General features: G+C 50.4%; 1 protein-coding gene and 1 non-coding gene across 4 annotated transcripts in view; both read left to right on the top strand.

Annotated features, from left to right (window-relative positions):
• The first annotated feature begins 4831 nt into the window (after window positions 1–4831).
• IARS (isoleucyl-tRNA synthetase) overlaps window positions 4832–12795 on the top strand; it is an 87423-nt gene continuing 79459 nt past the window's right edge. For 2 of the 3 annotated variants that reach the window (XM_027899526.1, XM_027899528.1), the window contains exons 1-5: window positions 6917–6973; window positions 7945–8034; window positions 10575–10694; window positions 11116–11272; window positions 11727–11846. In XM_027899526.1, coding sequence (XP_027755327.1) covers window positions 10576–10694; window positions 11116–11272; window positions 11727–11846 — 396 coding nt within the window. In that variant the 5' untranslated portion in view covers window positions 6917–6973; window positions 7945–8034; window position 10575. Of the gene's footprint in view, window positions 4966–6916; window positions 6974–7944; window positions 8035–10574; window positions 10695–11115; window positions 11273–11726; window positions 11847–12795 lie in introns of those variants that run through there. The other variant, XM_027899527.1, reaches the window with a different exon arrangement.
• Window positions 8563–8697, top strand: LOC114065538. The gene has a single exon (XR_003572996.1). It is a non-coding gene; the product is annotated as a small nucleolar RNA SNORA84 (small nucleolar RNA).

Below are 12795 nucleotides of genomic sequence, written 5' to 3'. Positions count from 1 at the left end.
TACACTGAATATTTTATCACGTCCCTACAACAGTTATGGGGTGACTTGGGGCACAGGGACATGTTTCCTGACTGATAATATTCCTCTCCCCCCCCTCCTTGCACAAGTGCTGGTGCTCAGCTTGTCATTGTAATGATTACAATGGCAATCACACCAATAACACATCACAGCGAAATGTGGGCTCTGAGCGTTCCAAACACGAATTAGATGAGGTCCAAAGAGAGCCTTGATCAGCCTGAGAACTATTCCTGGAGTTCTGGGCTGTGTTCCTACACCTCTGTGTACAGAGCACCCTTGGGACAGCGACACAGGAAATCTGTAGAAGCAGATGATGCACACAGAAAAATTGCCACTGACGGGTTCCAGGGACGAGGAAGTTTGCTGGCCAGTGGCTTGATGGGTGATCTTCTGCAAGCAGCAGCTTTTGGTTTCTTATTCCCAGCCTTGATGTTGAGTAACTTGGTTACATTTTGACTTTCAGCTTTGTAGAAAGGGCTTTCAGACTTAGCAGTCGGGTGTTGTTTGTGGTTGCATCCACTACAAGGCAGAGACCTGCCAGACACTTAGGAAATTCCTAATTCAAGTGATGGAGGAAGGAAACTGGGGAAAAAAAATACAGTTAAGACAGATTTAAGCAAAACAAGCAACACACCAAGGAAAGGTGTGTAGGAGAATTCCCTCTGGGAGGGGGGGCAAGGCTGGGAGCTGCGATGGACATCCAGGGCTTCAACACAAACGCATTGTTCATGGCAAGTCACTCTGCCTGGTGGTGAGAACACACTTCCCAAAGGGAAGGGCTCTGTAATTCTGGCAGGCAGAGTTCTGTGTGACCTATAATTATGTCCCTGTGCTCCTCTATTAATTTACACTCCAGCTTTTCTTTGCTTGTATTCAAGCAGATCCATATTATGATGCAAATTTACCAGCACCACAAAGGCCAAGTTCCAACTAAGTGTTCATAAGCGTCATACCTGTTCAGATCACAAGTCAGGGGAAAAAGAAAGAAAACATGCATTCAAACCATTAATTTAACGTGTTAGTACAGATCTATATTCATTAATAAAATATAAAGTTGCAGTTTTTCTGGGTGCAAACTTTACTTACCTTTATGAGAGGTTTGTTTATCCTTGTACCTCTCCTTCAGAGCAGCTTCCCATTGAGTAAAATTCCCATATAAGCACAGCTCTAATATAAACCTGCTGTGGCCAGTAAGAGCTGTGTTTTGCCTCTAACAAACTGAAGTTTCTATATGTGGACCACATGGCTAATTTCCAAAGAAAATAAACACAATGTTAGTCTGAATGCATTCAGCAGCTTTGTTTCTTAGGAAAAGTGAAGAAAATGGTGTCTTTGGACATCATATTTCAAAAGATTGCAACTGAGGTATTAGAAATTTCAAGCGTTTTGTCTTAAAATATGGTTTTCTTTGTAAGGATAAGAAGTAACTCCTGTCTCTGTCATTGTGAAGGGCATTATAGAACCATCCCACACAACCCCAGAATGGTGTGGGTTGCCAAGGACCTTAAAGATCATCCCCTTGTAACCCCCTAAGTGGGATAACTTTATCTGCAGATCATCATCACCCCTTCCACTGGTCCTTCTGACACAGAGCACTCTAAATTCACAGCACACGAGAGGAGGGGCAGCGATGGGGGAAGGCTCGGGGCACGGGACAGCCCTGGGGGAGCTGAGGGAACAGGAGGCACCACGAGAAACCATCCAAAGATGAGAAATGATCCAAAGACGACCCTGTTATCTCCTGTTACAACAATTTGTCTGTCTCTTCTACTGAGGCAACAAGTTCCAGGAACGTTGTTACCTGTTGTAATTCTTAACTATTTCAAGCCAGTCTCCCAGGAGTGGGCACTGACGCCTCCTCATTCCCTGTTCGGGGATTTGGTGAGTTTCCCGTTGACAGGATCTGCTCCCTGCACGGTGCCTCTGGAACACCGAAGATAACCCTGCCTGGCTCTGGAGAAGGTGGTTCAGCTGGTGGCATCTGCCTCTGTCGCTGGCCCTTTAAACCCTTTCTAGACATTTCTCCATCTGCTGCAGTCGGTAAAACAGGAGTAAACCCGCTGTCAAACACGGGACAGCCATGAAGGCGCTCCCGTTCCCGAGGGGTGCGGGCAGGAGCTCCCGGCCGAAGCGCCCCCGGCTTTGATCGCATTCCCAGCGAGGGAGCAGTGAATAAGCAGCTGCAGATCAATGGCTCTGGTGTGTCCCTTCCCCGCTGTGCCCGCACTGAGCCGGGCCAGGCTCGGCTCCCACCTCTGGACCCCTCAGACACCTCGTTTTTCCCGTTGCTGTCGCTCCCCGGCTCCTTCCGACCCTCCGTGTCGGTGCGTCCAGGGCCGCTCCTCGGCCGCCCCTCCGCTCCCAGCGCTAATTAAACGACTTCTCAGTAGTGAACCCGACACGGGTGTCAGAGCCAGGGAGGCGTGAAAACTTTTCCGCCGTGGCTTTGACTGTGAGCGGTCGCCTCCTCCTCCCTCCCCGGTCACTCCCCGTGCCCTCCTCCCTCCCTGCCGGCCCCTCCTGTATCCCCGATGGGGACAGCGATCGTCCCACGATCCCCCCTACCCGCTCCCAACAAAGCGCGACCCGCTCCGCTCTCGCCTTCAGAAAAGTTCGCTTTATTTACCAAGGGGGGGTGCCAGGGGGGTCCCCCCTGCTTACACACACGCGCGTTTGTAAAATTAGCCAGCCCCCCCGACAAAAACGCAAAGGAGCGGCTGAGAAATAAATAAACCTCTCCCACCCCCCCGAGGCGGAAAAAAAAAAAAAAAAAAAAAGCTCGTCGGCCAAAGCTCGGGGCTCAGGCGATCCTGCTGCAGAACTCGTGGAAGTCCCTCTCCATGAAGAGCTCGCTCTCGATCACATCGTCCTCGGAAGGGAAGTACTGCTGGCTCTCCTCCTGCGGGGACCCCACGGCCCCGGCCCGGGCGGGCGGGGAGCGGGCGGCGGGTCCGGGCTCCCCCGCGCACTCCATGAGGGCCCCGCGGGCGTTCTCCAGCACCCCCAGGTACGAGTCCATGTCCAGCGGGTCCATCTCGCAGTCCGACCCGCCGCTCTCGGTGCCCACCGAGTCCGAGCGCAGGTGCATGAGCTGGTACTTCTCCCGCATCAGGAACTGGTTGGTGTTGCGGGGCGCCCGCATCCCCGGCGCCCGCCGGCCCAGCACGTTGACGGGCCGCAGGGACAGCAGCACCCGCGGCCGCGCCGGGCGGTGGCAGCGGCGGAAGGCGCGGCAGTGCTGCTGCTGCTGCTGCAGCTGCTGGTGCTGGAAGTGGCTGTGTGTGCGGCTGCCCAGCAGCTTCCGCGCCCCGCCGGGCACCCTCCCGCGCCGCCCGGGCGGCCAGCGGGACCGGCTGCCGCCCCGCCGGGGCTCGGCGCCCTTCAGCAGCGGCGGCGGGGAGGAGCCCCCCGGCAGCCCCCGGCCGCGGGCGGGCTCCCAGTGCGGGCACACGGCGAGCCCCGCGCGTGGCAGCATCGCGGCCCCCCGGCCTCTCACATGCTCTGCGCCGCCGGGACGCCCCCGCCGCGCCGCTCCAGCGCCGCCGCCTCCCCGGCGCGTCCTCCGCTTCTCTCCGGGCTCGGCGGCCGCTTCCCAAAGAGCCCTGCTGGGGCCTCTGCGGGCACCTCTACCTTTTCACGATCCGCTCTGTTTTTTTCTTGAGCGGAGCCCGTTGGCAGCGCATAGCCTGGCCGAAGGGCTGCGGGCTGCGCGGCAGCTTGACGGGCTCCAAGCCGCCGCTTCCGAGATGGTCTCGCCTACTCTCCCGGCCGGGCGGCGCCGGGCTGTCAGCGCTGCGCCGGGCACGGCGGGCCGGGGCAGCCCGGGATGGCAGCGAGCGAGGGGAGGGGAGGGCGCCGAGGGACAGAGACTGCACACGGGGAGCGACCGCACCGCCCGCCGCCCCGCGCCCACTGCCGGCGCGCTCCCGAGCACCCCCTATTTATGAGCTCCGGCGCAGTCCAACCGCCGCCGCGCCTCGGGGGGGGGTGCCCAGCGGGGATCACGGCCGCTCCTCAGCCAGCCTGTCCCCGCCAAACCTCGCCCTGCGCGCTCGGGGAGCGCGGCCGCTCCGCGCCAGCACCGCGCGTCAGCTCGCGTGTCCCGCGTTATCCCCGCGCTCTCCCGGGATCTTTCCCCCCCTGAGGCGCGCCTTGGCTCGGCCCGGCGCTGCGGCCGCAATGTTTGTTCATCCCCTATTCACGAACGCCATTTGCGCTCGGCTCCCCGCGTCTGGGCAGCGGCGCTACGCAAACTGTGTAGGGCACCCGTGAGGGGTGCTTGGTGGTGGGGGGGAATAGATGAAATGGCTGCGGGGGCAGCGGGCAGGGAGAAGGGGCGGCCCGGGGCTGTCACCGGGCGCTGGAAAACCCTCGGCGCTCTGTGCCAGCGCCTGCTGCCGACCCTTTCCCCGTAGCTCCAGGCTGGGGCCGGCGGAGCGGCCAGGGAGCCGTGACCTTCCCGCGGGTCCCACAAAATGGTGCCCGCGCCTCGGCGAAGGGCGACCGCGCCTGCCCCCTCAGCGGCCCCGCGCCAGGGGAGTCTCTTCTCGAGGCTTCGGGATGTTTGTGGTTTTTTTTAAAATTCCCTTTAGCCTTTCCAGCGGAATCGGTGCTTTTTCATCTGTATAGTGAAAAGTATGAACAGAGACGTTCATTCTTGTAGTTTGGGGACTGCCTCAGTTTCTTGTGCTGGGCCTTGGTCCCGCTGCTACAAATTTCCCCTGGTTTTCAAATCCGGTTTTGTTGTTGTTTTGGGGTTTTGTTTGTTTGTTTTGGGGGGTTTTGGGGTTTTTGTTTGTTTGTTTATTTTGGCCCTGTATATAGCAAATCCGACAGTGACTTCCCTGTTCACCCCTTCATGGCCAATTTGTTTATAAAAAATGAGCTCAGCATTGCCCAAATGGTTCCAAGTAAAAGCTGTGCCTGAACAAGGGCAGCAACTCCCATGTAAGTAACACTTTATTATTATTTGATAGTGAGGGGCAAACAAGTACAAAATATACTGGGGAGAACAAAATGAAAATATGGATGTGTGATCAACATGGCTAACAACAAATTGGCAACATTTGTATTTCATTTCTAGAGAGTGCATATTTCTAAGAAGTGTTTGTTTTAAATTCCATTCATGAGTTATATTCCATTTTAGAGTCAGCTAGCCTTATCACCTGTATGTTTTACAAACTAAATGCCACAATGGAAGGAGCTGGCACTGGAGCAAGCATCAGTTACAGCTGTTTAAAAACCTGCAGCCTCTGAAATCTGAGGGAATGTGAGAGCAGGGAGAGCCTTCGGTGCTTCCAGAGTATATAAAGATGTTTATAAAGAAATGCCACACGATGTGTTAGAATCCAAGCCCTCCTCCCTTTGGTCCTGAGTTGCCACAGGATTTTTCCCCAGACGCATTAGACAGCAGCATGTGTTGAAATAAACTTCTGCCACTCCAAACTTTCCTCCTGGATACAGATCATCCCGGATTTCTGTGTTTGTACGGGAGGCTCTGCCCTGGCAAGCACATGCACTCAGTCTCTCCCTGTCTCCTGTCGGTCAGCCCTGCTTAGTCTGGCCTCGGTTCTCATTTTCTGCTTCTCTGGTTGTGGTGCAGATTGAGCCCACCTTTTAGCTGTTATAGAGGGATGTACAGAATTCTGTGTAGAGAACAATCTCATGCTGCTTTCTGCAGGCGAGAATTCCAGCTAACGTGGCTCCCTTCCCATCCGGATTGTCGCTGATCCACGGACTGAGACTGCCCTGGACAGACCAACGAGCTCCTCCCGTACCCAGTCCTGCACATCAAAATGCAAAGCCTTTATTGAAACATTTTATTGATGCCTACGTTTGTATCGGTACTGGAGTTTTTAGAGCAATAGGAGATCATGACATGGAGGCAGCTGAACTGTTTGTGCCATTATTGACTTGACCTTCATTCCCCACGACCTGTTCTGGTTGGGATTTAGCTGTGCAGACTGGGAAGAGCATCTGTCTCCCTCCATCCCTTGCCTGGGCTAAATTCCATTTTTCCCTGTCAATAGCCTTTTCATGGCTGTTTTCACCACTGGAAACTCAGAGAAAATGCTTTTTAATGTATCATTGAACGTTTTGTAATTTGACAGTGGTTGCCAGCCAGAAATAACATTTTTTTCCCCCAAATCTTTATGTTTCCTTTGACATGTGGGAACCCACCTACAAGTTTTGGGGGGGAGGTGTTATTTATTTATTTATTAGTTGGAGTGCAGCAGCAGAGGAGGGACTTGCATTATAGTTACAGCCTTGAGAATTGGTATCTCTGGATATTTAAGAGTATCCCTTCAGCGGAGGGAAGGTCAAGCTCCTGAGAGGTTTTTGGTGGGGTCTCTCAGTTGCCCTTGGTATCCAGTCACTGGGAGAAGCCCAGTGTCCTGGTTTTGCTGGGCTAGAGCCAGGTGGGTTATCCACGACCCCCGGCACAGCTCCCGCCGGGACATCAACCCAGAGGTCAAGTTCGTGTCACTCCTGGGCTCTTACTGTTTCCTTTCTCGTGTCTGGGAGGGGAAATCCTGTGGCAAGGGGAATGTTTTCACTCTGTTCCACGCTCAGGCCCGCGGGTCTCCGAACGGAGAAGTCCCGCTGGCCACGAAAAGCCGTTTATCATTTTTAAAAACCCATTTTAGTTGGCGAAGACCCGCCCCCCATGGCGGCCCGGGCGGGACTGACCCGCCCCTCCCGCTGCCCTTCCCGGCCCCGCCCACAGGCCCCGCCCCTCGCCCTCTCGGCCAATGAGGAGCCGCGGGGAAAGGGTATCCCGGGCCGCTTCGCGCCGCTGTGACGTAGTGCTCCCGGCAGAGCCCGCGCCCAATGGGCGGCCGCGTTAGAAAGCCGGTGCTGGGTGCGGGCGGAGAGAGCGGCGAGCGGATTGGGCGGCGCGGCGGCGGTTCCGGCCATGCGGCGGCGGGCGCGGCCCCATCATGGCGGGACGGAGGTGAGCGTGGCCGGGGCTCCCCTGGCCCCCAGCGGTGCGGGACTGGCCCCAGCCGGCCCCGGGGGCGAGGTGCGGGCTGTGCGGGGCGGCCGGCAGCAGCAGTGAGTCCCAGCAGGTGCCGGTGCTGTCGCCGCCCGCAGCGCGGTACCGGGGTCCAGCCGGGCCGGCAGCTCCTCCGGGGGGTTTGGTGTTCTCAGCACCTTTTCGGGCGGCACAGCTCGTGTGTGCAACGTCACCTTTATGTGTGTTTTACTCCCTGGGTACTGTACAGGTTCTTGGCTTTTTTTTTTTCCTGGAATTTAGGCTTTGCTTAAACCAGGTGTTTGTTAAAGGTCTGATTGCAGAGCCTTAATACTTATCAAGTCTTAATTTTATTAATTATTTTTACAAAGAACTTCACGTGCCTTTCAATATGGGAGATGTCTTCAGCTTTCCCTTCAGCATCCTTTTACTGGAGGGGCATTTTCGAGGAAATCGCTGCAGCTGTGATGTATTTGGTATCTCCAGCAAATGTTGGCTTCCCCACCCTTCGGAGCCTTCTGGAAACTGAAGAAAGCTGAAAAATTTTTTTTTCGTGCTTAGGAAGCAGCTGTCAGGTACTAGCAGAATTTAGCTGTCACATAACAGCTGCTTTGGTAACTCAGCTGACACTGCTTTTGGTTTTTCTAAACAAAACTATGTAGTTCAAAGTTATTTCAAAATAGCCTAGATTTCTTTTTCCCCCCCGTAATGGTAAATGTTACATTTTTAATCAAAGTATTATGATGATGACAAAAATTTCTTAGGACCTCATGAGATACAGGCTAAAACTGACTTATCTGTATGATAAGTACAACAATTTTTTGAAATACTCGTTCACTTCATCCATAGTGGTGTTTTCATACATTTATTTTTTAATTAAAAAAAAATTTAAAAAATCACATTCTAACTTGCTCTTATGCTTTTAATGCTTGTTTATTTTTTTCTTCTAGATAAGGAGCCCAGCATAAGTCTGAGACTGCTGTAGTACAATCTTCAGGCTTTGACACCTTTCCTAGTTAATGTTGTTATCTTCTAGAAAAGTGAGTGTGTTTAAAAAAAAGTCTCCTCAGTGATGCATTGTCTCAAACTTTTAACACTTTTTGTCAGAAGAAAATAAATAGACAAACCTTCCTTGTGTTTATTAACATTTATGTAAATTTAGAGCGTTGTCCAAAAGTGTTGTTTTAGTAGATGCATTTGTATAATAACCTCTGTAACATCATTTGTGGTGTTTTTGCTCAGTCTGTGTTTGGAGTATTCAGTTATCCTTGATTTTATCTGATTTGGAATACACAGGTTGCTTATAGTAATGAGAATTTTTTGCTTTAGATACACAGAGATGTTTATACCTCCATCTGTAAGCTGATTGATAAACCTTGGGGTTGAACCATAGATAGCTTTTCAACGTGGTTTTGTCTTTGAAGTCAGTCTGTTTAAAATCCTGGTTTGTAGCTTGAAAAAACCCCTCCCGGTAGTGATGTTTACATATGACTTCTCATCAGTCATTCCCCCCCCCCACGATTCTGATGCAATAAGCTCTCGGCGTTGCTCAGGGGGTGTGTGGAGGTGCCCTGTGGTTCCTGGGCACTGCTGTGCCCGTGCAGTTCCCCAGGGGGTAGGAATGGGCCAACAGTGACACTGTGATTTTTGCGTGGAACCTGCCACCTGTGAGCAGCTCCCACAGCCCGGTCACAGTCACACCTGCACCCCAGACCTCCACCTGGCCTGAATGGGTGTGAAGTTACCTGCATTTAGCAGCTGGGCCACTCTCCCAAGGCTCTGCACTTATCACTGAATGGGGAAGGCTGAGCTTGATCTGAGGAAAAGCTGTAGACCCTCACTCCTCAGGTCAGCTGGCTTGGAGGGGAGAAGCTTTAAAGCTGAATTCTTTTACATCTCCATTGTCTCTGTGATCAAATTACGTGGCCTAATTAGTGTTTCAAGGAAGGACGATGAAAACTCTCCTGCATGGTGTAACTCACTATGCTAGGGCCAGTTATTAGGTTTTTAAAAGATTCTTAAACTTTTAAGAACACATCCAGGCTGTGTCCATGTGTTTCTTGGCAGCCCATGACTTCTCCTCCAGCTCCTGTGTCTCCTGTGCACCAGCTTGGGGAATTCTCAGTAATAATAGTATGATGATGGTAATTTGGGTTTCTTAGTGGAGAAAGTGATCTGTCATTAATACAGAAAGGTTGAGTGATGGAATTGGTCTAGAGGTTTCATTTTGGGGCACGTTTTTTTTGTCTGGGCTCAGTGCATTGAGGTGGTAATTCCTGTGGTGGTCTGGGTTTCATTTAATAAATCTTTTGGAACTTCAGCAGCATGTCAGCTGTAACTGGAATTACTGTCTTTGTGCATTTGCATTTGTTGCTGCTCATGGTTAGTGTTTACATATCTGAGTAAATCAGAAGACTCAGTCCTTGTGCCACTGTGTGTAATTCTGCCAGGCTGAGTGGAGCTTGAGTGCTCGGGAGCAGCAGCACTGAAGTCAGAGGTGGGAGAACCTGTTTATTCTGTGCAGTCATCTGTTACAACCTTCATAACCAGTTTTCTCCTCCTAGGGAACTCCTGTTTTAAATAGCCTTATTCCCCACAGCTTTTGCTTCCTGCCTGCTGTGCATTTTCTTGAAATCTGAGCCCCTTGAATGTTGCAGCAGGTCTGGAACACCAGACAACTCTGTTATATGTTCCTTATCACACTGAGAATTCTCCTCCCTATGTTGCTTGGACACTATTTTGCTTGTAGTGATTTTTGTTGACTTGGCATTCTTCAGAATTTGAGAATGGCTTTGGGCTCTGGTGGCCAAAACCCACCAAATAAGGAAAGGCTTCCAGGAAATGGCCAGCAAGAAGTAGTCCATTGTGGCTTAGGTGTGATATAGTTACAAAACTAGGAAGAGATTTGTGGTTTTGCTGGTATCTGTAAGAGCTTTTCAAGATTCACAGCTGAGGTCTTGGAGGTTTTTCCTCATCTGTTTGAATTGTTCCCACATGTTCATCTTTCTCAGCTGTGCTGTTTGCAGCCTGCCTGCTTTTAGGGGCGTCTGAGAATGGTGGCCTGGCCTGATGAAGTGCTGCTTTAAACACTTTAATCAGTTAAAAGTGCTACTTTAAACACTATATTTACTCCCCACTTTCTGGTGGTAGTAGATATACAATGTAAAGGAACATTTTCAGTGGTCTTAATTCCTACACTTAAAGTAAGGCTGGTGCTGGAGGGTCAGTTTGAACTTGGAAACTTTTCCTAAGGAAAAAACCCCAAAATTGTAACCAAAAAACAATTTGCCCTTTGACAGTTTTCTGTAGGAAACAGAAATAAAAGCATAATAAAAAGTGAACAACCATAGTTGAGTGAACAGAGAATCCTTTTCCTGTTCCAAAACTTTGGTCAAAATTGGGCTTTTTTTGGATTAGAGTGGTTGCTTCCATGTCTACACTGCATGAAGCTCTTTGGAAAACTGGGCTGTGGTTTGGTGATGTGGATTTGTAAGACACTGAGTTGTTTTTGTGAAGTTTCTTTTTCTCCCTTCTATTCAATATGTATTTTCTTTTCTCTCCTTGGACGTTGCTGGGAAAGGATGGTTCAACAAGTTCCAGAAAACATAAGTTTTCCAAATGAAGAGGAGAAGATATTGAAGCTCTGGAGAGATCTGAATTGCTTCCAAGAATGCCTAAAGCAATCGAAGAACAGACCTAGGTAGGGATCTGTTCCAAGCTGTGGCAGCTGTGAGTGACAGTGCGGGGTTGGCTTGGCTGTCATTCTTTCCTGTGCCTTGGTTCTGGGAGCAGCAGCTGCTCCCTTTACCCCTCGCTCATGCTGCTGTGCTGCCACTGCCCCTTAGGTTTGTGAAGCATCAGCAACGTTCAAACAGTGGTAATAAACCTGTCATTTCCTGCTTGGTGGGTTTGTAACAGAAATGTGCAGGTAAGCAAGGCCAGCTCTTTGTGTGTGCCTGCTGTGGGGCTGTAGGAATCTTGGTAGAACTGGCAAGTCAGGAGGAACTGAAGTGGAATGTGTGACACCTGCTGATGGAAGAGGAAGAAACTGAAGCTCCATTTAGGCTTACCCTGTTTGGGGGCAGTGTTTGCTTCAAGTAAGAACTTGTTTTGTGTTGCAGGTTTAACTTCTACGACGGCCCCCCATTTGCTACTGGGCTACCCCACTATGGCCATATCCTCGCAGGAACCATCAAAGACATCGTGACCAGATTTGCTCATCAGAGCGGTTTTCACGTTGACAGGAGGTTTGGCTGGGACTGCCATGGCTTACCTGTGGTAGGTGTTGTAAATTTGCCCACAGAGATGTCTGTTGGTTCCTCTTTCCATGTCGTCACCTGCTCATTGGCCGCGTTTCTGTTGCTCTTGTAAATTTTTTTTTTAAAGAGAAATGGCAAGCTCTGCGGCCACTGTGTTGGTCTGGGTTTTGTGTGTGGCAATTTCGGGAGCTTCCTCCTGGTCACCTGCACTTGGTTCATTGCTATAAACATGTATTTGGTACATTTTTCATAAAGTGGGGTTTTTTTTGTTCATTTTTCTAAAGAAACAGTTACACCAAGGCAAGCCTTTGAAATCCCTGCCTAGTTCAGGTGCAGGTACTCACAAAAGCATCTCAAAAGGATAAAGCAGGCCCTTTAGCCTCATTAGAATGTATAGAGCATAAATTATCCAGAGAAATCCTGAAAGCTTTTGGTAAGAGGGTGCTTTGTTTTGGTTGTTCCAATGCTCCCAGGAATATGAGATCGACAAGACCTTGGGCATTAAAGGGCCAGAGGATGTGGCGAAGATGGGGATCGAATCCTACAACAACCACTGCAGAGGGATTGTGATGAGATATGCCAAGGAGTGGGAGGTAAGTGAAGGCACAGTCCATGTTCTGCTGGACATCTCTGAATGGGTGTGTGCAGAAGTTTTTCAGGGAGGGTGAACTTCATCCCTCTGTTTGATTCTGAGCACAAATCTCATATCTTTAAGCTTCTGTGTGTTCCTCGCTCGCGATCTTGAAGGGGTAATGAGAAGAGCACCATTGTGGCTCAGAACAGAGACTGCTCTGGTGTGGAAGGTGATTTGCAGGTTACCTGGAGCTCAAAGGGTCTAATGAGATACACTGAACAAATAATAGGTACCTTGAGCATTGTCTCTTTTTTTGTGCCTTCCCTTCTGTAGGAAACTGAAAGATCTTTGGTTTTCAAGTGGAGCCATTAAAGAAAAAGCACATTAACCTCCCTGCTTTTCTGCTTTCCCCAGTCATTTCCTTGGCAGAGTGTAGGGAGTATCTCGTGTTTTTGGAAGAACAGAAGTTGAAGGGTCTGATTTTGTGTCACAATTGGTGTGGGTAAACCCTCAGTCTTCCCAGAAAATATTGGTGTAAACTTTGCATACTGTACATTTAGGGAGAGCGTTGTTCTGTGCAGACTCTTGTGCTTGGAGAGCTGTTCAAAGTAGAAGGGCTAGATAATTTTTTTAAGAAATGCGCAGTTGTTTTTTTTTTTTCTAATTCAGAATAATATTCATCCTGTGCATAGAACCTGATGCTCCCTATTTTCATCCTTAGCAGCGTGACCAGAATAAAGTACTTTTATCCTGGAACTCTGAATCTGCTGTCAGTGGGATGTGTGTGTGAAGTGATGACTCTTTTCCATGGTTTTCTGGAGCTGAGGAGTGCCCAGGTGCTTTCCTGGCTGTGCCTCTGTTTTACAGTGCCAGCCTGCAGTAACAAGTGCCAAAGGAAGGATGGAAGAACAGGCTGTATTTTTTCAGCCTTTGTTCCACAAGGCCTTCTTTAGCCAAAGGATTTTTAT

Source organism: Empidonax traillii, unplaced genomic scaffold (assembly GCF_003031625.1).
Source record: "Empidonax traillii isolate 1590-97213 ecotype Southwest subspecies unplaced genomic scaffold, ASM303162v1 scaffold674:size665969, whole genome shotgun sequence".
Lineage (NCBI taxonomy): Eukaryota > Metazoa > Chordata > Aves > Passeriformes > Tyrannidae > Empidonax > Empidonax traillii.
This window is presented reverse-complemented; position numbering and strand designations above follow the sequence as displayed.